The sequence below is a fragment of the Cinclus cinclus genome, chromosome 12 (genome assembly GCF_963662255.1).
Source record: "Cinclus cinclus chromosome 12, bCinCin1.1, whole genome shotgun sequence".
Classification (NCBI taxonomy): Eukaryota; Metazoa; Chordata; class Aves; order Passeriformes; family Cinclidae; genus Cinclus; species Cinclus cinclus.
Window position 1 is genome coordinate 11,438,624 of NC_085057.1, and position 23,098 is coordinate 11,461,721.

The 23,098-nt window shown below is 38.7% G+C and overlaps 1 protein-coding gene across 1 annotated transcript in view; it reads left to right on the top strand.

Annotated features, from left to right (window-relative positions):
- Window positions 1–22,888, top strand: part of EEFSEC (eukaryotic elongation factor, selenocysteine-tRNA specific) — a 119,782-nt gene extending 96,894 nt beyond the window's left edge. The window contains exon 7 of the mRNA XM_062500584.1: window positions 22,119–22,888. Coding sequence (XP_062356568.1) covers window positions 22,119–22,303 — 185 coding nt within the window. The 3' untranslated portion in view covers window positions 22,304–22,888. The remainder of the gene's footprint in view (window positions 1–22,118) is intronic.
- The last annotated feature ends 210 nt before the right edge of the window (window positions 22,889–23,098 follow it).

The following is a 23,098-nucleotide window of genomic DNA, read 5'->3' on the forward strand; positions in this document are numbered from 1 at the left end:
TGTGTTTTATGACACTATTTCCAATGACTGATTTCCTTAACAGCAAACCACTGGTACTTGGTATTTTTTTGTCTCATCCCAAGTTTTTTGGGGGTGTGAGTCTTTCTGTGTAGGAAGCCCTTTTCCAGCATATGTGATTATTGGTCCCTCAGAAAAGTGCCATGAGTAGGAAACAAAGGTTGGGTTCAGGGTTACTTGTGAAAGACTTGTCCGTAGAACTGGAAATAAAATATGAGCTTCAGGACAACTGGAGAGATTAAAATAGGCTTTACCTCCCCTAAAAGGGTCATTTGGTCATAAGACATTAAAAAAAAAAAAAAGCCAAATTGAAACAACCCACTTGCTTTATTTTGGGTGAGGTTGACAATTTATATAGTCAGGGAACTCCCTTTTCCAGACTAGTCACAGTTCAGCAATACATTTGCTGGTTTTGGTTTTTTTTCTTCTAAAAATAGGAATATCTATTTATAAAACAATGCCCTGAGACTTTTGTTTCTGTATTTCCATGACTTCTGTTTTTTATGTCAGCATATTTTGGGGCTTGTCCTGAGAATGGAGCTGATATAATAATGGTTTTCATTATAGCCATCTAATTTGTTGCTTAGAACATGAAACTGTTTACTATTGCAGGACTGTTTTTCTGCAAGTTTTGCACTGATGAAGAAAAAAAACCTGATAGGTGTCAAGAAAGTTATATTCCATGTAAAAATGAACTCAAACAGCTTATATGTTCAAATAACTCAGCACATTGTGCCTACCTCAGTACAAGCAAAGAGGTTAAGGCTTTTTTTTTTTTTTTTTTCCAGAAGACTGAGTTCTGGCAATGTACACATTATATACAGAGTTTTTCTACAGCAAAATTCTGGGCAAAGCTGGACAGTTTGGATTTTTGTATATTCACATGTGAATTTTATTGCCATCATGTAAATATGAGTATAATGGACTGTAACTATTTCAAGTCCTTTCCCTGACATTTGGTATTGGTAGCCCCCAGCTAGTGCCTGTCTCATTTCAGGTGGAGTTTTTTTTTCTTTTTTTTCCTCTAGAAAGCCATGGAGCAGAGATGTAGAGATAGTAGAAAAGTTGCCAGCTAATTTATGGCAGTAGAAGAAGACTCTAGAGTTTTGGTTTAGCACCAGTATAAGTCCTTCTCCTGGAGCTTTTGCAGTGTGTTGTCATTCAGGTTAGTTGTTGGGTCAGCCAGAAGCCTGTTGGCTTTGACTGTAGGTAATTTTATTTTTTTTAATTGCTTGTCATAATAGTGTGTTTTGATCCACTGCATTCATTCTCTACTGGGGATTAATCTTGAGAAGAAAACTGGTTGTTGTCTAATTCATAAGAGTTGTAAATGCTTGTGGAAAGTAACAAAGGTGTACTTTCAGAAAATACCCTCTCTCAAATTCAGATGTTCTCTGGATGATCTTGTAATTTTCTGTAATTATATATGCATTTTATAGTTGTAAGGACACAAATAGATCAAATTTTTAGCAAATGTAACTTAATAGTTTTGGGGGTTTTCAGTCATTCTTCCTAGTACCTTTTGATTGTGTTATGAGAGGACAGTAGGTGCTTTGTTGGTTTGGGTTTTTTGCCAGCAGCATTGAAAGACCCACAGCTAGGCTAGCTGAGAGATACTTCTGATTCTTATTTGACTTTTGAACTGTGTCTGTGTTTTCTTGTGTTGTGGTTTAAAGTTCACATCACTCGTAAGTTAATGCTTCTTAAGGACACAATTTACCTTCAACGTGATTCTTCTTGCTGGTGTATGGATGGTTCAAACACTGTGGTTCTGATGGGAAAGTATGAACTGCAGACAAGAATTCCTGCTATGGAAATAGAAATAGTGAAACAAGGAACAAATATAGCTTCAGGGTAAAAAATACACTTCTCAAGTTTTGTTGTAAAATAATTAGCCTTCTGTGGAGGCGCAGAGACCATAGAAAAAGCACAGGAGCTGCTCAGTTGCTGTGATTTGACTTAAAGTTTATGACCTTGAGTAATGTGCCTGCTCAACCACACTTAACAAAAGCATATTTGATGAAATCTTAAACTCATGAATTACATCTCCATGGAAAGCCTTTTTTAAAATTTGTAAAATCAGAAATAAATCAACATCTTCAGACCTCAGCAGAGTTGTTTAAATATGGGATTAAAAGGAACAGGCTGTTTCATCAACAATGACACTTTGTAAACTTACACAGAATGTGTAGCTTTTCTTCACCCTGAAAAAAAGACTCTGTATTCCAAGGTATTGTACAAAGAACTGTAGCATTAGGAACTCTGTTTCTGAGTGAGGAAGCTGAGACAGAGGTGAAATAATGTTGTGAACTGATGAAAGCCATAGAAGCAAAACTGCCTAGGCCTGGGTTTCTTGATTTCCAACCTAAATGTCTGCCCATTAGGGCTGCAAAAATATGAGAGTGTGTTGTGTGTCAATTTGGAGGCTTCTGTACAGCCGTATCTGTCTCTCTGTTTTCCTTGTTGTGAGCAACAGTTAGTGGTTCAACCGTCCTCTCATTTCCACCATCAAATGTGTAGCTACTCCCAGTTTATACTTAGAAAACAGATTTTACTTCTGAGAGAATAAACGTGCAGTCCCTGCTCACACAGCATCTAAGGCTGGGCTCCCTTCCATAGGCATGTCAGCCCAAAGCCTTGCATGGTATTGGGAGCCTGTTCTTCTCTCTTTTATTGCTTCATGAGTTTCATTTATCTGCTTTAATGTAATATATTGGAGTTCTTATTAATTTTTGTACTTGGGGATTTTTTTTAAGTACTTGAGTACTACTGTGTTGAAACAAAAATAGGAGGTGTTTTCTTTGACTAGATGTTAGGATTATTGTATAACAATGAAAACACAGTTTTTGTTTTCTTGGAAAGCTTTTACCTTTGTTTTTCATGTATTAGGCATCACATCTGATGCTAAAGCACTGTATAAAACATTTTTGTTGAAAATTGGAAATTTCCAATTTCCAGTTGGTTTTTTTTTGGGGGGGGGGGTTGTTAGGTCATAAGAAAGTTTGAAATGCACAATAGCTCTTAACATTAACTTTGCACTTTGTCCCTGGAACTTTTGAAGAGAGATTTGCATTTTTTGGCATTGGTCAAATAGTCTGGTCTTGATAAGACTTGCCATCTGTAGTGTCTTTGTATTAAGTGTTCCCCCTGGGGCTCCATCTTGTGTTTTAATTCTCAGTTTGTTGCTGATGTATGGGCTCTTCTGTTAAATAACTTTTATTTTCTATGCCATTATGCCTACATACTTTACTTGATTTGTGTTGTATACAGAGTGTTTTCCCCTTGTGTTTAGAACTGGTTTGCAATAGGGTTATTGTTATGTAATTCTGACTGAAAGTTACAACTTCATCAACAAACACAAAGTGCTTATTTTGTTTGAAAATTTGTCTTACACTCATCATGAACTATTTATCCATTATGTGCTGGTTTTTGCCATTTAAATAAAGGAAACCACTATTTCATACATGCTGCAATTTAGGAAGTATTAAAGATTCACTGGTATGTAGAGCACTTACTGCTGTGAACACAAGTGAAGAGCTTCTGTAAACAATTGATTCAAGATTTCAAAATAACACAAGTGCTGAGAAAACTGCTGCACTCAACTATACTGTCACATTTTCATGGATTAATGAGTTACTCTTTGTTATCTCAGTGATAGTGACTGTCTGAGTGCTCAAACGCCTTAACAAATGTGCTATAAATTCATAACCTCAGATCTCTTTAAATCCCAGTGAAGATGTTTTGCAGTGAATATGGTGTGCTGAGGAGCAGTTGCTGAAGTTCAGTATTCTTGCAGTAACTGAAGCTCAGCTGATAGGCACTCACTTGCTTCTGTGTCTGAGCTGTAAAATGACAAATGGTTGAAAAATATATCCTTTATGCCAAAATCTGAGATTTCTGCCTGCAATTGTAGAGTGCTTTAGAGCAATTCAAGAAGATATTCAGATGTTGGCTGGAGAATACATTCATTCTTCCAAGTCGTGAATATTCCACCAGTCTGTGACTGTACTTTTGTCACTGTTACCCATTAACTTACTGAGCTCAGTGATCCCTGGCCTCCTCATGCTTTCTAGTCTTCCTGCCTGTCTGACTTAACTCCCAGCTTCATTTACGGTTTTATCCTGCAGCGTCTGTGATGGAAAGCACTGTAAATATGAGAAGAACTCCTGGTCTATTGAATCCATTACTTGGGTGTACCTGTGGTGGGCATGTTAGTGTGTAGATCTAGTCAGGCTTGCAGAACTGGTCAGTGTACTTTATCTGGAGCATATTCAATCTGTTTATCTAAGGAGGTAATACTGCAATTAAATTTTTTTTGCAGTAGTTTGTCCTTTTGAAATGGTGCTTAAAAATTCTAGAAGCATTTTGAAATGCAGACTGGCTATGTTTGGCTTGGGATGGCTGAATGCTGCACCCAGTGCACATCACTCCAGTGTATACTGGATGATGTTTTGGTATTTAGGAATATGCAGCGTGTTCTGTGTGCAAACCCTGACACACAAACTCACTCACCAAGTATATTATGGCTGCACATCTTCAGCTTGTGTGGTATGATGTACACACTCGTGCACGCCCACACACTAAACCTTTGCAGGTCAAAAAGGGAGGATAAACTTTTGAACCCAGCTGCTGCCAAATTAACTACATGTGCAGGGACCACCAAAGCTGGGGTTACCGTATTCCAGAAGAGTGCTGGACACTGACACCCACATCTTGTACTGCGGGAGACTTCTTGTTCTTCCCTTAGAGCCTGAAGGATGATGCCTTGGAAACATGCCATCCTCTTTGCCCTTTCCTATTTTACCAGAAAGGACAGGCAGCAGTTTGGTGACTTCTTCCTTCGTTATGGAAATGGGACTGATACAGTAATCAGGATGCTACATATGGAGCTTTTTAAATTACTGCTCTTCAGTCTTTTGTTAGCCTTCATTATTCCTGAAGATTTTTTCCAAGTCATAAAAATGACATTTTTAATATGCAGAATTAAAAAAAAAAAAGGCAATATGAAGAATACATTTTTGTCAATAAGCTTTTACCTTTTAAACTAGTTATCTTAGTTTCTGCTCTAGGTATTTTAATTGAAGATTAACTACTGTTAAAGAGTATACAAATTTAGGTAGTATATATTTGAAATAGTAAAATAGGACTGAATAAAAGCTGGGAATAGTGGCCTGTCCATTATAATTTTAGATTGCAGAGCACAAACTAACCTTCATTTGAAGTCTGCACTGCTGACTGAGACACTCTTCTAAAGTTAAGGCTATTTTATTTAATTTTATTTTTTTGTTCTCATGAAGTTCACTAGAAGTATACCTTGGAGTTGCAAGTTGAGCGGGTCTTACCTGGAATATTTGTTTTATTCCTGCTGCCTTTTTTTAATAAAAAGTTGCTGGGTCAAAGCTGATGCACACAATCATGAAACAGAATGCTAAAAAAAATTGTTTTATGCTTCTTTTGACTTCTACTGAAATGACCTTGGTGAGCTCCTTTTTACCTACTACAAAAAATAAGACCAGTTCATTTCTATCTGCTGATTGTTAATTTCTCTTGCATCTTGAGCAGCCTTGGGTACTACACAGGTTGTCTAAAATATGGGCATTCAAGACATGGAGGCTGCTTTTGTTTCTAGAGGGGGGGAGTTGAAGAATCTGCTTCATTCTAACCACGTCGTGTCTCTTGGGCAAAGTACCTGGTTACCTTCCAAAGAGAGGCTTGTGTCTTCCTCACAGTACCCCATATTTCTGCCAAGGATTCAAGGATAGCTGTCCTCAGGAAAATCTTGTTAAGAATTATTGTTCAAACCTATTTGGAAGGGAGTGCATCTGGTTGGTTTTTGTAAACACCCACATTTTTCTTTCTCCTTAGGGTTTTTGCTAGAGCTCGAATTTTAGCAGCATAAGTATTACTGTAAACTTCCTTTAGATCCACAGCCTTGATGAACTGCATGTAAAACGTGCACTTTTATGAACACTTTGAATTCCCTCATCGGGATGCAGGATGAGGGAATGCTGCTGCTTCCATTTTGATCCCTGAAAGCTGCAGTAGCCTAATAAAGCCAGAGCTGGTGCTGGTACATTAACCTGCGTGGAGATGTGATTCCTGGCTGGACTGGTCCCTTGCGCAGTCCCTGAGTTAGCCCTGCACTGTGCCTCAGTCTGCAGGGCATGGAGAGCTTCAGGAGGAGAATAAGGCTCAATACTGTGGTGAGCTGCAGCCTTCCCCCTCTGCTGCCTGCCTGTAAGAAAGGAACCTGGATAAGATAGGACCTTGGGCTTGGCTTAACATGGTGTACACGGTGTAACAGTCTCTATGTTCCCAAATTTGCACAGGTAAAGCTGTTATTGGCCAGGGCTGTGCCCTTTTTCCATGACACTTCCCCAGTTCTTCCCTTTTCTTGCTGTGCTATTTTGTTTGTTTGTTTGTTTTTTTGCTTATTCTTGTTGTTTTTCTCCTCATAAGGAGGAAGGGTTTGAACTACAGATTTGCCGTAATTCTGCTGCAAAATCAGTAACAGCTGTTGGAATTGTAAATGACTTCTTGGTTGCCATCACAGAACCTGCAGTTGATCAACTCTGCCCTGAGCAATAACTGGAGACATCAGAGCTCTAAATAGAGAGCACAGATGGGTATGGGAAGGGACAGCGTTTCCTTTTACTGGATGACTTTTCAGATGCTGTGAAGTGCAGAGTTGACTGGAGCAGTGTCATAATGGGAGCTACAAGGAAGATATAGAGAAGCTACCAGAGAAAATGTAATTTGAATGTGACTATTTCTTAAATTCCCCCCTTTCAAAAATCCATTATTCTAGGAAAGCCCAGTGGGCAAAAGATACTCCATGCTTTTGTTGGGTCACTCTACAAGTTATTTATAATGATAGGCTAAATAAGTTCCTGTGTTGTCTTTAAGTAATATAAGATATCATAAACATTGATATACATGTCAAACATTTAACAATTATTTGTCAAGACAAATAAGTCTTCAGATCTGACTGCCTCTGCTCCTGAAATGGACTGTATTAGAACCTAAACTTAATGAAATCAATAGTCATCACACAAGATGCTGCCTTTGTGGTTTTGGTAATGGGGCTGATTTATTCTTGTTTGTGTGCTTTGGCTGGTCATATTACATCTTCTGTAATTTAATTTTCCTCTCCTTCAATGCTGCCTTTCACTGCACTCCCTAGAAACACTATTTATTTGTGGGAGCTGGATTTTTTTGCAGTGCAGGTTAGAGCGAGTTGGTGTGTTGGAAATGTGCTCTTCAATCCAGTGGCTCTTCAATCCAGGTTGTTGCTCCATGGAGCTGAGTTGGTTGTTGTAACACCCTGCAATATAAGTTGTGAACCTTTTCCTTTCCGCAGCTGAATTTGGACCCAGACCCTCAGATTTGCATTGGGAATCTTATCTACTGGGTAGCTGTAATTTGTGCTGTTCCAGCCAGCCATCTGTATCAGGATGCTTGTTAATAATTTTTGCATAGAGCCCTGTGAATTGCCCACATCTTATTTCTAAACAGTGTGATCAGCACCTGGAAATTTCAGAGAGATGAAGAGAATCTTTTGGGGTGGTGGTTCAGGAAAGCTAATCTCCTTCAGCCGAAATATGATCTGCTTCCCTGGACTGGGACAGAGGGTGTACCTGTTTTCTGATATTTTACTTGACTGACTTTTAGAACAGACTGTGCCCCAGGAAGAGTGTAATGAGGAAGGAAACCCAGCCCTTGGGTGCTTGCCTAGAAAAATGGAAGTATTGCTATGGCATGGATAGAGGTATTAAGTTATTAATATGTGCTAGGTCTGTGTCACTGTATCTTTGCAGCTTGTGCTATCTCATTTAAAGTCTGACTTACTGTGCCTGTCCGTTTATAAACATCATTGCTTATCTTCAGCTTGGCTGGCACTGCAGTTTATTTGGAGCCTGAGTACTATAAAGTAATTATTAGAAAACATTGACTGTCATATTCAGAGTTTTATTTCTGGTCTTTGTGTTTACTGAGAAAAAGCATGAAAAGATAGTAAGTCTGGATATTTAGGAGGGAAATAGAAATAAATTATTACTTTTAGAATAATGCTCATATCAATTTTAGGGGTTTTTATTTGTTGAGTGGACTGATGACTTTGCATTTTTAGAATTAATGATATTGAAGGAGCTTAGAGAGTCACATTTTGCAAATCTAAGCCCCCCCACACCCCGATAATTATTGGCTAATTTATCTATATAAGAACATTTTAAAATATTGTAATTAAATAATACAAAAAAATCAAGTAAAGGTTCAGTAGTGTTCTACCAGCATGTGAAAAGCATAGTGTCTTAATTAAAAGAAATGCAGGAAACTTAGTTATTGGAAAGTATTTTTTACTGCTGGAGGATTTGTGGGTGACTAAGAAATTTATAGACTTGAGTTTTTTATTTTCTAAATAAAAGCCAGATACATGTCTTCATCGTTTGGCTTGTTGACTCAATTTACTTGGATGGAATTTTTCAACATTTAAAACAAATTAAAATTCATGAATCATTTGTGCTTAAAGGCACAAGCTTTTTTAGATGCAGCAGTTAAGACTTAACTGGTTACATACGTAAATATTGTTTTGGATATGTAAATTTTGTACTTGCTCCCTTAAAAAATGCAGATGGAAGTTTGAATAGTTGGGATACAGCTGTGATTACCTGTTATGCAATAATTATTGTGCTTGAATAACTGTTTATATTAGTGTTGTATCATCTCTTGCTCTCTTGTTTCCTGCAAAAGCAGTGACTACTTTGCAGGAAAGCTGTGAAGAAAACATTCCATCATAGCAAAAGGCAACAACGTGGTTTGTAAAGCTGTTTAATGCTGCCTCAGTCACAGTCTGCAATTTCTTGGTACTCAGGTTTTTCAGTCGTGGTCTGTTGATCCATATTCACTCTGGAACTCGGGTTTTGCTGCTCTGTGCTGGTGTGGTGTGACTTGCTCAAGAGGGGAAGGTGTCACTTCAACCTGGGTGCCATCGGTGTTAGATTAGGATCAGCATTGTTTTAGTCTGTGGTAAATACAGCATGTGAATTTTTTTATCGTTTTAATTATTGTGGCCAGTTGATTGCTGGGACAGCTAAGTGAGCTTTTCCACAAACATTTTGTAAAAGTGGCAGGCTTTACTGTGAGGTTTTAAACTGCTTTTCTGGAATTTGCTTAAAAATGTGACTCTGAGAATGTAGGTGAGCACTCAGTTGATGTTAACAGAAAATGACAATTGTTCCAGATCAAAATGTCTGTTCTCTTTCAAATCTATTTCAAGAATATTTTGAGGATTTTACGTGGTTCAGTATTCACTTAGGAAGCTCATTTCTCTGCTGCTGTAGTCCTCAGACACCCAGTCACTGTAGCACAGCTCTGGGCCCTGTGTTGGTGTTCAGAGAAGTACCAGCCATGGCTTGTTTTTTTCTCCTCTGGACTTCTTTTGCATAGGACAAGGGGGAGCAAAGTGAGGGGTTTGTGGCTATACATGTGCAGATGTATATGTACTGCTGAAAACTTAAAGCAGTTGAATTAGAATGTAGAGGTTTTAAGTAAAAAGATAAAATAGTAGACAAATTGGGAAGCAAAGGCAGTGTGCACCCTTTTGGATGTTCCTTATTAAGGCTGCTTTGTCTGTAAAGTCCATAATTTGTACATGGAAGTCCATAATGGGCTTTCACTGAAAGCTCTGTAAGTTTTCTGCAGAAGGGATTTTTTAAGCACATTGGACTTGTTGAGAATGAGTTTTGGTACGTGAGCCAGGTGATTGGTGTTTGACCATCCACTAACTGGAAAACACAGTGCCTGTGAGAGCAACCCTGCCCAGTCTTGTCCCTCAAGTGTCTTCTACTTATTGAGTGACTCTTGCTTTTCTCATGCGGCCTTCCCACCTGCTGGACTGAGATCCACCTGTGGATGGGCTTTGACTCTGGGAGCCTCACCCAGGAGCACATGTGTGCCCCATGGACCTGCTGCATCTGGGGGTGTTTGGGTACCCCTTCATCATTGTCACCAGTTTTGGTGCTGGCTGTTGGTCTTGACAGACTGTGAAAGACACTGGGAGGGGAACACTCTGTGGAACTGTGAAGAGTCATTTTAGGGAAAAAGTATATGAATAATAAAGGAGAGCTGGCAAGCACTTGATTTTGTCTTGGTAAAACAAAATTTCACAAGTCTTCAGCGTTTGTTTTGGTTTTTGTTTCTTTGGTAGAGAGACACAGAGGAGAAATTTATAGTTTATTAAAAGACTAGAAACTTCATAGTAACCCAAAACTCTCATGCTGTTTATTCTCCTCCACCTCCTACAACATTTTATTTCCCTTGTAATAATTAGTTTGAACTTTCCTCTGTTTCTCTGGATCAAGTAATTTTCATACAACTTTGGAAATTTTTTTTCATATGCTTTAAATCTTTCTTCTAAATAATGTTTTTTATAACCAAAAAAAAGTCATGAATACATTATAATTTCAATTTTCATGGTGTGTGAAAGATTTCTGCGCTAGGTCTTTATTGTTTTTGAAGAATTCATCACCCTAGTTAAGAAGCTTAATATAAATTAAAGAAGGTATTAAGGAACATTAAGACATCAAAATGTGGAGCGTTCTTTTTCCTTTCGATTGCTCCAAATGCAAACAAGTTGAATAAAATGCAATCAAAGGGCCTGTTTGGAGAACATTGAGTGGCTTTACAGCTGTGCTGTAGAGAACCTCTGGTAAGAGCATAATTCAAATAAAAAGGCCTTTCTTTCCTTCTCCTAATTCTCTTTGTTGTGGTGACAACAGAGTACAAGCCCGATAAAAATTTAATCACCTTATCTTTTTAAAGCAAATTGCATATTTGTTTACACACAATATACATAACATGAAAAAGCAAAAGCTGCCATCCAATCCCCCTCCCCTTCTAATCGCCTTAAAGGCCCTTGCCTAGAAGTTTAAAAAAAATATTTAAATGTTTTAGTCTTTATTCTGAAGTCCCATTGTTCAGGATTGCTTTAAAAAGGCAGCCTGGGGGAAGATGAATATCACCAAACTTAAACTGTGGACCAGTGCTGAGCAGCAGATGCCTGGGATATGTCAGTGGAGTTGGTCCAGCTTTAGTGGCTGCTGCTGCAGTGCCAGGCGAGGTGGGAGGATTACAGACAGGCCTGTGGATTGAGCATTTCCATTTGGAGCTGCTTTGTAATGAATTGCCTTTGATTCTGTGTCAGGTCTGCTAACCTCAACGTCTTCCGCATTGTACACATTTCTGAGAGGCTGCTGTAGGAGGTACTGGGCACTGATGAAGGTTTTGTTGTTGTTGTTGTTCCCTTTTCACTGGGATGATGATGTTTTAGTCCCCTGTGTTGAATGCAAAACCTGGTTTTAGTCGTTTCTGCTCACCTTTGTGCACACAACATGAGCATTGTTGATTTTGTTTATTTACCGTTTAGTAGGTGCTGGAGTACTGACAAAAACACCATCAAAAGTGCCTTCTGGCCCACTACTGAGTGGCTCTGCAGTAAGAAACTCCCTCACTGGATAGAAATTTAGTGCCAAAGGGATATTCTATGGTTTTAAAAATTACAGAAGTTCCTGTGCTTAGTGTTTCCCTGATCTATTTTACATACCTAACTGTACTGTCTGGAGACATGTTTATGATACTGTTCCTTTTGATCTGAGAATTTAATCAGCAAGGACTACCTCAACAATAAAACTTGTGAAAATCTTTCCTATGTAACATTTGTCATAGACTCTCCCAGTCTACTCTGTGTTTATATCTGCATGTTTCAGTATTCTGCCAGGGGAGAGTGAACTTAGGAGATCCAGTGACAGTGAGTTCAAGAAACTGTTCTGACTTTGAGTGTTTTGAATGGTCTTGGTTATTTCATGCTGACCTGCCTGTAATTTTTCTACTGTTGAATTGTAAGAGGAGCTTGCCGATAATCCCAAGTTTCCAACATTAATTTTATGTGTATTAATAGTTTGATTCCTTATTAGTTCCATTATTTTTTTCATAGTTGCTCCTGTTATGCACTGCGTATTTTCCATGCATTCAGTTTTTGCTTCAGGGAGCTCGATGAATGTGTGGACTGAAATCTCAGCACCAGTATGAGTGGTGCCTCTCCCTGCAGGTATGCTGGGAGAGTGAGAGCAAGACTTAGGCACTCAGTGGCTCTGTGAGCCTTGAGTGGCTATCAAATGAAAATAGAGTTTTAATAATTGTTGGTATGATGCATCAGCTGGCATAATTGCAACCTTATTACTGTACTGAAAGCCCATGCAGAAATAAATTGGAAAATTTCCTATATAGGCTAGTGGAATAGTGTTGGATTTGAGGCCAGAAATATGATCACAGTGGTTTCTTTTAGCTCTGACAATTGATCTGTTGTGTTGTGTGTACACTTAATTTGTGTAGTCTAGACCTAGTGCATGGTGCACTGGAGTCTCCCTGTAACCTGTATTAAGGTTAGTCCCTGCTGCATAGAAACACAAAGTTTTGTAGAGCATGCAACTAATAGTTGTGTTCCAAGAGTGCAAGGTAGAAAGTCCTCTGCTCTTAGGGAAGTTGCTCTAGGAAGACTTGGCCAACAAATGGTTGTGGTGCACTGTGCAATAGCAGGTGTGTTGGCCTATAAAATGGGGTCAGGTTTGGTACTCTCAACTGATTGCTGCTGAAGGATGGCCAACTGGCCAAGAAATTAAGACCTTAAGTATGCCACTTCATCTCCATGCTGTCATTTAGGGCTGAAGAGTATGTTGGATTAGTGTATTTTGAAAAACCCACTGTGGCAATCACAGATATCCTTCTAAAGTGTGTGGGCTTGTGTAGATTTATTTAAGTAATGAGATGGATGCAGAGCAGTGGTGTGATACATGATGGGAATTTGTCAAGTTGAGAAATCTGTCCTGCTATGTGACTTCAGATGACAGTGGTCCATTTGTACCTGGTGTTTAATAGTTGCATTTTATTTTTGATAAACGAGATTTAAAATGTGGTTGTATTATGTAAGTTTGGGAAAACAGATACTATAACCTGGTTGTTTTGCTGGAAATTGAGAAATATAAAGCTGAATGACTGGCATACTCAATGCCCTGTGTTATGCTGGGTCTCCTCAGTGTGGATGACAGGTTTAGGATGAAGAGAGGAGAGGGAAGGGGCAGGCAAGAAGAGCACAGGGAAGTGCACCACTGATGCCCACTTAGCAGCCAGCAGCTATGGTGTGGTGCTGGAGTCTGTGCTCCATTTAACAATATGAAAAATATCAGACTGAAAAATCAAGACACTGACTTCATGTAGAAGGTATGGCAGACTAATTAAAGAAAAAAAATATGTATCAACTGAGCTTATAAAACTCTTCCTGACCTTGAGAAAACTCCTGGAGAGCTGTGGGAAACTCCACTCTGTCCCCTCTGAACTTTTTTGTGTTGTTGTTTAAATATAGTAACTGCTTTTTTAATTAAAAAGAAAAATTAGATGGCATTTCAAATTGTGTCCATGGTGCCTTGGGGACCTATTACAGTACAAATTGCCCTCTACTATTTAGTGAGGTCTTGTTTACTATTGTGTGAAGCGAGGGTTACCAGTGTAAGGATGTAGGACAAGAAGGGCCCTTCTTTGAAAGTCTGGCTCTGCACATGAAAGTGACGCCAGCAATTGGAAGCAATTTGTGGAATTGTTTGATTATGTTAATTATGGCACCAGCAAACAGCGCTTGGGAAACAGTTTTGTTTTCTTGCATTCTTTCTTGATTGCTTGCAGCAAAAGCCAAGATACAAAATGTGCCTTTAAGGACTGCCGGAGAGAGCAGTTCAAGCCATTGTGTGGAATTGGCACCGAGCTTGAAAGGGTTGTGTCCAGCTTCATGGGAGAGTTTTCCAAATACAGCTTTGGCCTGAACTTCACCCAGGTCAGCTTCTTAAATTAAAACAGCTTCTGTCTTCCTCATCAGGGAAGATTGGCTCTTTCCCTGTAAAGTAGGAGCCCATAATGAAATCCATGTTCTTTCCAGTAGTACCACTTCTTACAATAATGTCTTTCAGTCCAAAAGCCTCTATAAACTTAAATTGATACACAAGATTCAATCCTGCTCACCACTGAGCTGCAGCCTTCTCTGATGTGGTACAGGGCACAATTGTTCCCCAATTTATAGGAGGGTGTTTTGTTTGTTAAGGATTTCCAAGCAGTCTGCCACGCCGAGACTGCAGGAATAGCACTGCTGATGCAGACTGGCTATCACAGCAGTGTTTGGTTGGGACATGGGGCAGTGTACTCTGCTCAAAGTGGCTGTAAGGATTTTTTTTCTTGTCTCTGTTGTCAAACAAAGAATTACGGGTATTTTGCATAGATCCCAAATACCATGCTGAGGATTTTAGCACATTTGGAAGGAAGGAGTCTCCTCTCTTGTCTTCTTGGAGACTGGTTGCTTGCTGTCCAGCTTCTTGCTCTAGCTCTATTAATATTCGCAAGCCAGGCAAGGTGATAGTAACTGATCTTGTACTGGCCAGAAAAGAAAAACTGCTCTTGTCTGGAGTTTGAAACTCTAGCAGAATAATTGAGAGTTGACAAGAGATTGTGGGAAAGGTGTTGTGAATTCAAAATAGAATTACTGGAGAATTGTGAAAGGATTTACATAAGTAAAATTCATTGCCTGATCTGTGAAAGCAATTGAAGCTCAAATCCTGAGCTCCTGAGGGTAAGAAGGAAAGGAGTATCCCTTGCTTCTTGAGTGAATCTCTGGTCAACTGTTACACTGAAATTGTCTTGGTAATCATAATATATTTGTTATTGTGATGATGAACACCTAGGAACACAGTAGATTTGCTCCTGTAAGAGAACTTAAAACTTCTGCCTAGAAAATGTTTATAGGTGTTGACCCTGATGTCAGGTAGAGAATTCCTGTTTGATCCTGGGCTCCAGTTAGCTCAGGACACAGTTTTACCCCTGCTCTTTCTAAAGCACAATGTCTTCATGATAGGGCAGATGGGATGCCAAGCTAGATAGGATCAGCAGTCTCTAGATGACCCATTGTCCAGTCTGCTAGATGAGGTGTGGTGCATTTGAGGTCCCTATTAGAGGGTTTATGGGTACAGTAACATATAATACTCTTGTCCTTGGAAGGCTCACAAAGATTGTGTTTTTCCTAATCAGTTGGGGATTTTTGGTGGGTTTTTTTTTTTTGTTTTTATTTTTGAGGCTTTTTTTCTGTGTGTTTTTGTTTTGTTGATGGTTTGGGTTTTGTTTGGGTTTTTTTTTTTTGGTGTGTTTTTGTTTGGGTTTCTTTTGGTTTATTTGTTGGGATATTGAAGGTGCAAAATTGCATTAATAAAGTCAAAAGGTGGGATTTGGGGTATCTTTAGTAGAGCAGAAAAGAAGCAGAGTTGCTAACTGATGTAAGGAGTTTGAAGCAGCAGGATGTTATATTTTGTTGTTCTTTTCATTTCTGCCTGACTGCAGAGATAACTAACAAGAGAGACTGGACAAACAGATCTCATTTTAGAATGCTTCTGCCTTTTGTTTAAATCCAAACTCCAGAGTGTTACTTTAGGGATATTTCATGAGCTTTTCAAGTTCTTAGGATGCATGTAAACAGTTTTGTAGAACTGCTGATGTGTTTTGGGACTAGGTGGAGAGCAAGTGTGTGCTTTCTAGTGCATTGTGGTACTCTGAGAATCAGTTCTTACAACGCTGGTATTTCTATTATTTTTGCTGGAAACCAATGATAAATTTATGATTTTTTTTTTTAAGTTGATCAGAATATGAAACAAATGGGAATACTGCTCTATTTGAACCTTGTACCCTTCTTTGGACATAGGTAGCTATGTTTTTAAGAATGGATGTTTTTTAAGGATGGATAAATATACATAGCTGTTGCAAGAAAAGAAAAATTAATTAGTTTTTACTTGTATTGTGCTGAAATACAGGGTTCTGGAGTCCTGCAGTACTGGAAAAAGTTTCTATTTCCTTTCAGTGGTCCATCATTGCAGTAAGCTGAGGGAGAGATTCCTTTTGTACACTCTCTGGAGAAGCCCCTCTGCATCAGTCTGTGGCATGGATGTCTCCATCTGGGCCTCTCATTATTTCTGATTTTCAGGTCAACTAGCTTTTGTACTCTCTGTTAGAAAGAGTTGATGCAGGCACACACTCTCTAACTGTGTAATTAGGGTTCAGGTTCTGAGAGTTCAATTTAAGGAAATCCTGAAATTGTGCAAACCAGCTGTTACGAATAATCCATTGTGAGTGAGGATTATCCCCAACACTTTGCTTCTTTCAAGTTTTGCTCTTTTTTTCCTTCCCTCGGGAGGAAAGAAAAATGTCTGCCTGTCATATTAAAAGGTTACGTTTGCCTCGGATAAAAATTATTTCTGACATCAAATATGCTATGTTAACTTGTTCTCTGCTGTTCAGTCAGTTTTTAACATTTGAATGTTGACAGGAAACAAGAGTTTTATAGCTGAGTTTTCTACCTGCACATTCAAAGGAAGTGAATAGAGTATTTTGTTTACAGAAGGGAAAGCAAGTTCAGTTTCCCACTGAAATTCTGCTCACAAATTCCTGAATGGAATGGGAGGTTTGACGATAGTATCAGCAAGTCGAGAATAGTCTAGCAATTTTTTATTTTGTAATGCAGAAAGGAAAATTTTCTATTCCCAGGGTAGCTGCTGGTGTAGCCTCAATGTGCCTTTTCCAAACAGCATGGTGAGGATCCTGAGCCAATGCTTATCCAGCAAACCATGGCAAATACCAGTGCAGGGTAGGATGAAATTTTGATTTTGGCCTGAAAGCAAGGTTCTCATTAATTGGGAGCATTGAAATCTTCCAACGTGATTTTTTTTTTCCCATTACAATTCTTATGCTGTAAGAAAACGGTGTAATCATCCATGGAAATACTTCCACATTCACCAGCATAGTTAGCAATAGGCTTTTTATACAAGTGTGCACAAGAGGAGGGAGTTGTTGAAGTTCAGCAAAACAAATTATTCTCCCTGGCTGTGCTGGAAAGCATGCCCTGCACCTATATTATTACACCTGTTTTCAATGATGGGTTTATCAGTTGCTTAAAAATTGCTCCTGTCTCTGGCTGGGCTACAGGGAGATACTGTATTATCTTGCTTCTCATCTAAAGTGTGTCTGGCATTCAGTCTTTAAAATCTTGCATTCAAACACAATGTTTCGTTAGCTTTGAAGGAGACAGGACTATTTTTAAGTATTGAAAAGAACAGTGAAAATAGGTTATGGAAATACAGAGATGGGAAATCTGAAAAATTAAGTTGGGAAAGGGGGGAGAGAGAGATAAAACTCCTGAAGGGCTGAATAGCAAGTGCAGTTGTGAGTCAAGGAAGAAGGAGCTGGACTTTAGAAAGAAGGAATAAAGACCACCCTTGCAGACGTTTTGAAGGAGCAGGGAAGCAGAAGGCTAATAAGAAAGAAAGTCAACAAATCTGACAAGGGATGTTGATAAGGAATGACAGTATTAAGTGAAGGAGGATGTGCAGTGGAGAAGTTAAAAGTGTAAAAGGCAAAGTAGAGTCCAAGGTTACAGGTAATAGATGAAATAAATATTTATATGGGGCAAAAGCACAGAGGTACTCCTTCACCCTGCTGTTGGCTGAGCAAAAGGAGTTAGAGGAGCAGATACTGTGTCAGCTTTCATCCTCCTTGCAGCTGAAGCAGTAGTAAAAACAAAGCAAAAGTAAACCTGATGATGTTGCTGTGTTTGGGTGCTGTGATTTGTGTCCAGGCTGGCATTCCAGGCTGGCTGATGTGGAGCCAGCAGGACAGTGTTCATCACCAGCTCTGCTCAACCCCAGGGCAAAACTTGTGTTCCTAGGAGTAACTTCACTGGAGGGAGGAAGGGGGGCTGAATTGATTTTGTATAGATGAATTGGGTTTTAGTCTATACACAAGGAGGAGTCCAGAGTTCTACAGTGGTTAAAATCTGCGTGTTTCTATGCAAATTTCTTGTGTAAGCAATTGTAAAACTCCACACTGCCATTCATTTAACTGTGTAAGATGCTGTAAATCACTAAGCTGCTAGCTTTTTATTTGTGAAAATTGTATAAAATGCTGTGTTTTCTTTATTTTGTGCACAGGAAATTGTTTTTCCTGATGTTGTACTGCTTTGCATTTGAATTTGAAGATGCATTTTTTATTAATATCATTTATAAATTGATCAGTTTGGACTAAATCCTTCAGGCCCATTCTGAGACAAAGGATATTAAAGAGTCTGTATTTTTATTTGTTAATTATCAAAAGTAGTTGAAAAGAATGGAGCAGATTACACTGTTTTACAACTAGATTTTCATATCTGACCTGAGTTAGTGGATGCTAAAAGTACATTTTGCATAAGACCTTGTCTGGGCACTTCTTACAGACATAGTTTTGATGGGTAGGAATGAATTTGCTAACCTTTCACATATCTTATGTGCCTTTGAGGATGTTCCATTAATAATACTAATACATAGGTATTTTCCATTGTTGTATGCAAGGCATTTTTTAGAACTTTGAAGCTCAAGTCTTTTTTTTTTTTAACACACAGACCTTTTCAATTTAATGCATTAGCAACTTGGCAAAATAAAGTAATTGTCCAGCAGAGGAAGAAAAAAAAATCTATTAACATTTGCTACAAATCCGAGTAGTACAGGCAGCACTTAATTAATGGAGCAGATTTCTCACTATGTGTTCAAGCTAACATAGCTATTGTTCAACAGAGATTAGACCCCTAATGTAAGTTAAACTAGACTTTAATCTAAAAATATCCGTCATTTCAGCTGTTAAAGCTCTGATGTCTTCTTCAGTGACAGATATATTTCCCTTCATTTCCTTGGTTTTGTAAAATGTAGAGTATGCATTGTGTGTAATGTGAGAAATGCACGGAGGTAGATGAAACCCCGATTGTGCCTGTCTCTCTGCCTGCTCCTTTGTGCTGCTCCCTGTCTCAGAGCCTCCTCAGCCCTGAGACCTGCTGGCACCAGAGCAGAAAAACAGAAAATGCCATTTGTCAGGCTATGATGCCAGCCACCTAATCTGTTTGCAGAGTGGGGGGCCATGGGATCTGATTAGGTAATTTAGATACCGTGTGAGTTTAATAATACTGAGCTGCCTTTGGCTGTCAGCCTGTCACTTCACTGGTAGGAGCTACCACGTTCTGCCATTTTTTCTGTACACTTCTTACCTGGAATACCTTATTTAGTCCCAGTAGGTGTTAAGTGCTGCAGGTGAAGTATACCTTTACTACTTCTACGTGGAAGTTAGTGATAGGGTGGAGAGGGTGAGATGGCTCAGTTTAAAATGCAGTTTCCCCAGCGGAGTTCCACATGCAGCGTGTCTTTTTTTTTTTTTCTGGAAAACAGAATTTTTCAGGCATGAGATGCTTTGTTTGAACACTACAGATTCTGTGCCAGGTTTCAGTTGTGTTGGGCCATCTGAGCTGATGTCACTGATGGGTTTGAAGCTCAGTTGATCCATGGTGGTTGTTTCACCCTCATCACTGAGACTTCCCCAACCTGCTGCTGCAGCTAAGGGTCTCTGTGGAGTGAGAGGCCAACCACCGTGTCCCTGTGGGCAAGGGCTTGCAGAGGCAGCCTGGGCTCTTCAGATACCCATAAGGGAAAATTTTGACTGCAATTTTAACGCCACATCTCCTCCCTTCCTCTCTCCTTTCCGCCAATTAGCATTTTTTGGAAATTAGAGTCTCGCAAATCCTGCTAACATAAATAAAAGTGTTTTAGGATTTGTTTGCTTTAATTAAAATGTGTCTTTCTGAAAGGATTTAGTTAAACATCTTTCTTAAACAGTGCTGTGCCAGTAACAGCAACATTTGTAATAGTGATAAGACCCAGAAAGGGAAACCAACTAGAAAGCAAAATGAAATGTTTCTTTGTCCAAAAAATAAATGGTTGTCTCAGGAAAGTGGAGGAAACCCAGTGCAGGGACAATTGCAATTAGGTTGATCAAAACAGTAGAACACAAAGTATTAAATAAATTCTGCAAAGGTAGTGAGTGGGGCTGTGTGAGGTCACTTTTTCTGCTGTTTGTCTTTTTTTTCCCCCTTTTTTGACTATTGCAATTTTTTTTCTAGCAGCACCCATGATGCACTCAGAGCTTTCCAAACAGGAAATAAGTTGCTTTTCATGTAGTGATAAATTATTTTTCGTAGTGAAGATGGAATGATTGTAAGGGTAATGCTATTAATGGGATTCATATGAAAGCATCCAATTAAAAAATGGAAACAGCTGCATCAAACATACTCTACAATGTAATAAAATCATATAATAAATATGTGGTACTGCCACACCATATTACCTAGTTTGATTAATTGAACCTTACATGTGCAAAGATAGTCATTATCAGACTTCTCAGCCATCAAGGAAGAACAGTCTCAATTATTTTCACAATGAAATAATCATTGCTTTTTTTGTGTCCTACCATCTGGAAAGAGAAAACAGTAGTTGTCATGACTGTGAAATGCATGATCTTGCAGAACTGTACAAAGTTGATTCTGCTTGATGCTAGATTCCTGCAGCCTTAGTGTGGGTTGTAATTTATTTAGTTGCTTTTCTCCTCTTTTGAACCCTTGCACTTTTTTCCCCCATTCTTTTTATTTTTTTCTTTGGTTTTGTTTGGTTGGGTTTTTGGTGTTTGGTTGGGGGTCTCTTGGTTGGGGTCTTCTGGTTTTTTTTTTTTTTTTTTTTTTTTTTTTTTTTTTTTTTTTTTTTTTTTTTTTTCCAAAAAGAAGACCCCTCTCTCTGTGGAAGTCTTCCCCACTGCAGGGAAAGATTACCTTAGGGATGGTTTTATAGCTTCTGGTTGTGAAATGGCAAATGGACAGTTTCCTGGTTTTACTTCAACGCTTCCTCATTTCCTCCCTTTCCTTGGCCATGCAGTGGGAACACTGCTGCAACAGTTTGCTCCCTGACCCAGCAAGATGACAAGGTGGGCTCTGGGGCTGTGTCCCCTTGCCATCAGCTGTGTCTGAGCTGGAGCAGTTCACCTGTGCCTGTAGACCTCCTGTCTCCAGTAAATCATAAGCATCTCAATCTTTTTGTCAGGCTGTGATACGAGAATCCGCATCTGAATTTCAGTATGGGGAGAGAGAGGCTGATTAAGTGTTTGAGATAAGGTTATGTGACACCACAGGTTAAAAATACCTGAACTGACTTTGGCCCAGTGCCTGAAAACCATATTGCAGCGTATTCAGGTGGCACTGAAAAAGATTCTGAGGAGTTTGTTGCTTTCTGCTTTATGCAAGCATTTCTTTCAGGAGTGGTCTTTTTTTAGGAGCTGCATCTCTCTTGTTTTACAGCATTTCTTTGGACTTTGCTGTCTTTCTTTTCTTATATAAAATATTCCCAATGTGTTGACGTATAAGAAAAAATAAAGGTGTCATAAACCCTGGCCATTTAGGAAGAAAAAGGACAAATATTTTTATTTGGCACAAATGTCTGGAGAAACAGATCCCAAAATACTATTCAGCTTACTTGTAGTGCTCCTAAGCAATAAGCAGTGCAGTTGAAACCCCTAGCAAATACTTCATCTTAACAAAATAAAACCAAAACAAAAACAAACACAAAACTTGTATAATCTACAATGTGCAAGTTATAAAAAAGCAGTGTGCTTCTGGTAAATCCAGAAAATAGACTTAAATTCAAGAATCTTTTGAGTCTTGTGACTCTCTATAATTTTAGTGTTTTACTAGTTGTTTTTTTATTCATGACTTATATTTTTATAAATATTCTCAGTGATGACAAGAAACTTTGGGTATGTGTCTAAATAAGAGGAAAGGCCTGCCAAGTAAAGACTTAGACCAGGCAAGCTGGTCTGGCTTGTTTAAATTCTTGTCTGTTTTTAATACTTTAAAAGCTGTAGATGGACACTGAAGGATTCAGGATACTGCGCTGGACTTGTGGTATCACTGTTGTGAACTTTATGTTTAAAGACTTCTCTTATTTTCTATACAGATTACTATATTGAAGGAGTCTTATGCAGAAATGTGACTTCCCTAATGCATTTTATTTACTTTCTTATTTTCTTTGGTTGATTTCAGATGAAAACATGCCTGCTCATTTTTTCTAGTTCTCTGAAATGTGATGTTGAGTGTGTAAGTCATGCATGTTCTTGTTCTTTTACAGATGGGCTGAAGCCAGACACCAAGATGCTGCTAACTGCTGCCTCCAAGAAGAAATCTAAGGGAGGGAAGGGGGATATGACCAAAGAGGATGAAAGCAGCAAGAATGATTCAGCCCAACCTGTTACTATCTCTCTTATCTTTAAAAGATATGTTTTTGACACACAGAAGAAAATGATTCAGTCCTGAGGAAGCAAAAGAGGCCTCTGATTACACCTCAAAGTCCAGACCCTGAAATGCATTGAGGTGGAATGTGTTTCTTGTCCAAACATATTAAACCTGTTCCTTCCTCACAAACAGAGCCTGGAAGCTCATGTTGGCTGTGCCCCCTTCCACAGTGTCTGCAATCTCATATTGTTCTGTTCAGATTTGCTTATTTTGTCATCTCTGTGATGTGCATCTTTATGGCATCTCAGAGAATGTCACCTGCCAGGTGAGCACACTTGGGTGTACATTCTAATTGCACTGTTTTCCTGGATAACTGTGTTGAAGATTCTCTTGATTTAGAAGTTTGCCACCAATATTAATCTAAATCAAGTCAAGATGTGAATTTCATGTGACCCTCAAAGTGAAGCTGATTACTCTAGGCTTACTTCCTTTAGTAAAATGGGAGACAGAAGGCACACTGTTTAATAGGTGAAACCTAAAATGAATGTTTCACATTCCTTCAGTTGCAACTATGTAAGATGCTATCTGAGAGATGGTATGGATGTTTTTTATAAATATGATTTGTATCTAGAAGTGTTTTTCATATTAAACATGATGATCTGTGTAGCTGAGAGTCTTAATTTTTCTGTTTGCTGTTCCAGAGGTTCAGAATTTATCTTAAGTGACATTTTATGTAACTTTTGTGATTTTCCTGCCTGTTCTGCATTGAATCCTATTCTAAAATTGGGTTCTTTCACTTTTTTTTTTTTGGTTAACCAAAATACCTTTTGTATGTGAAAGAAAATGTTGCCTGTGGAAATAGTCAAGGGTTTTATT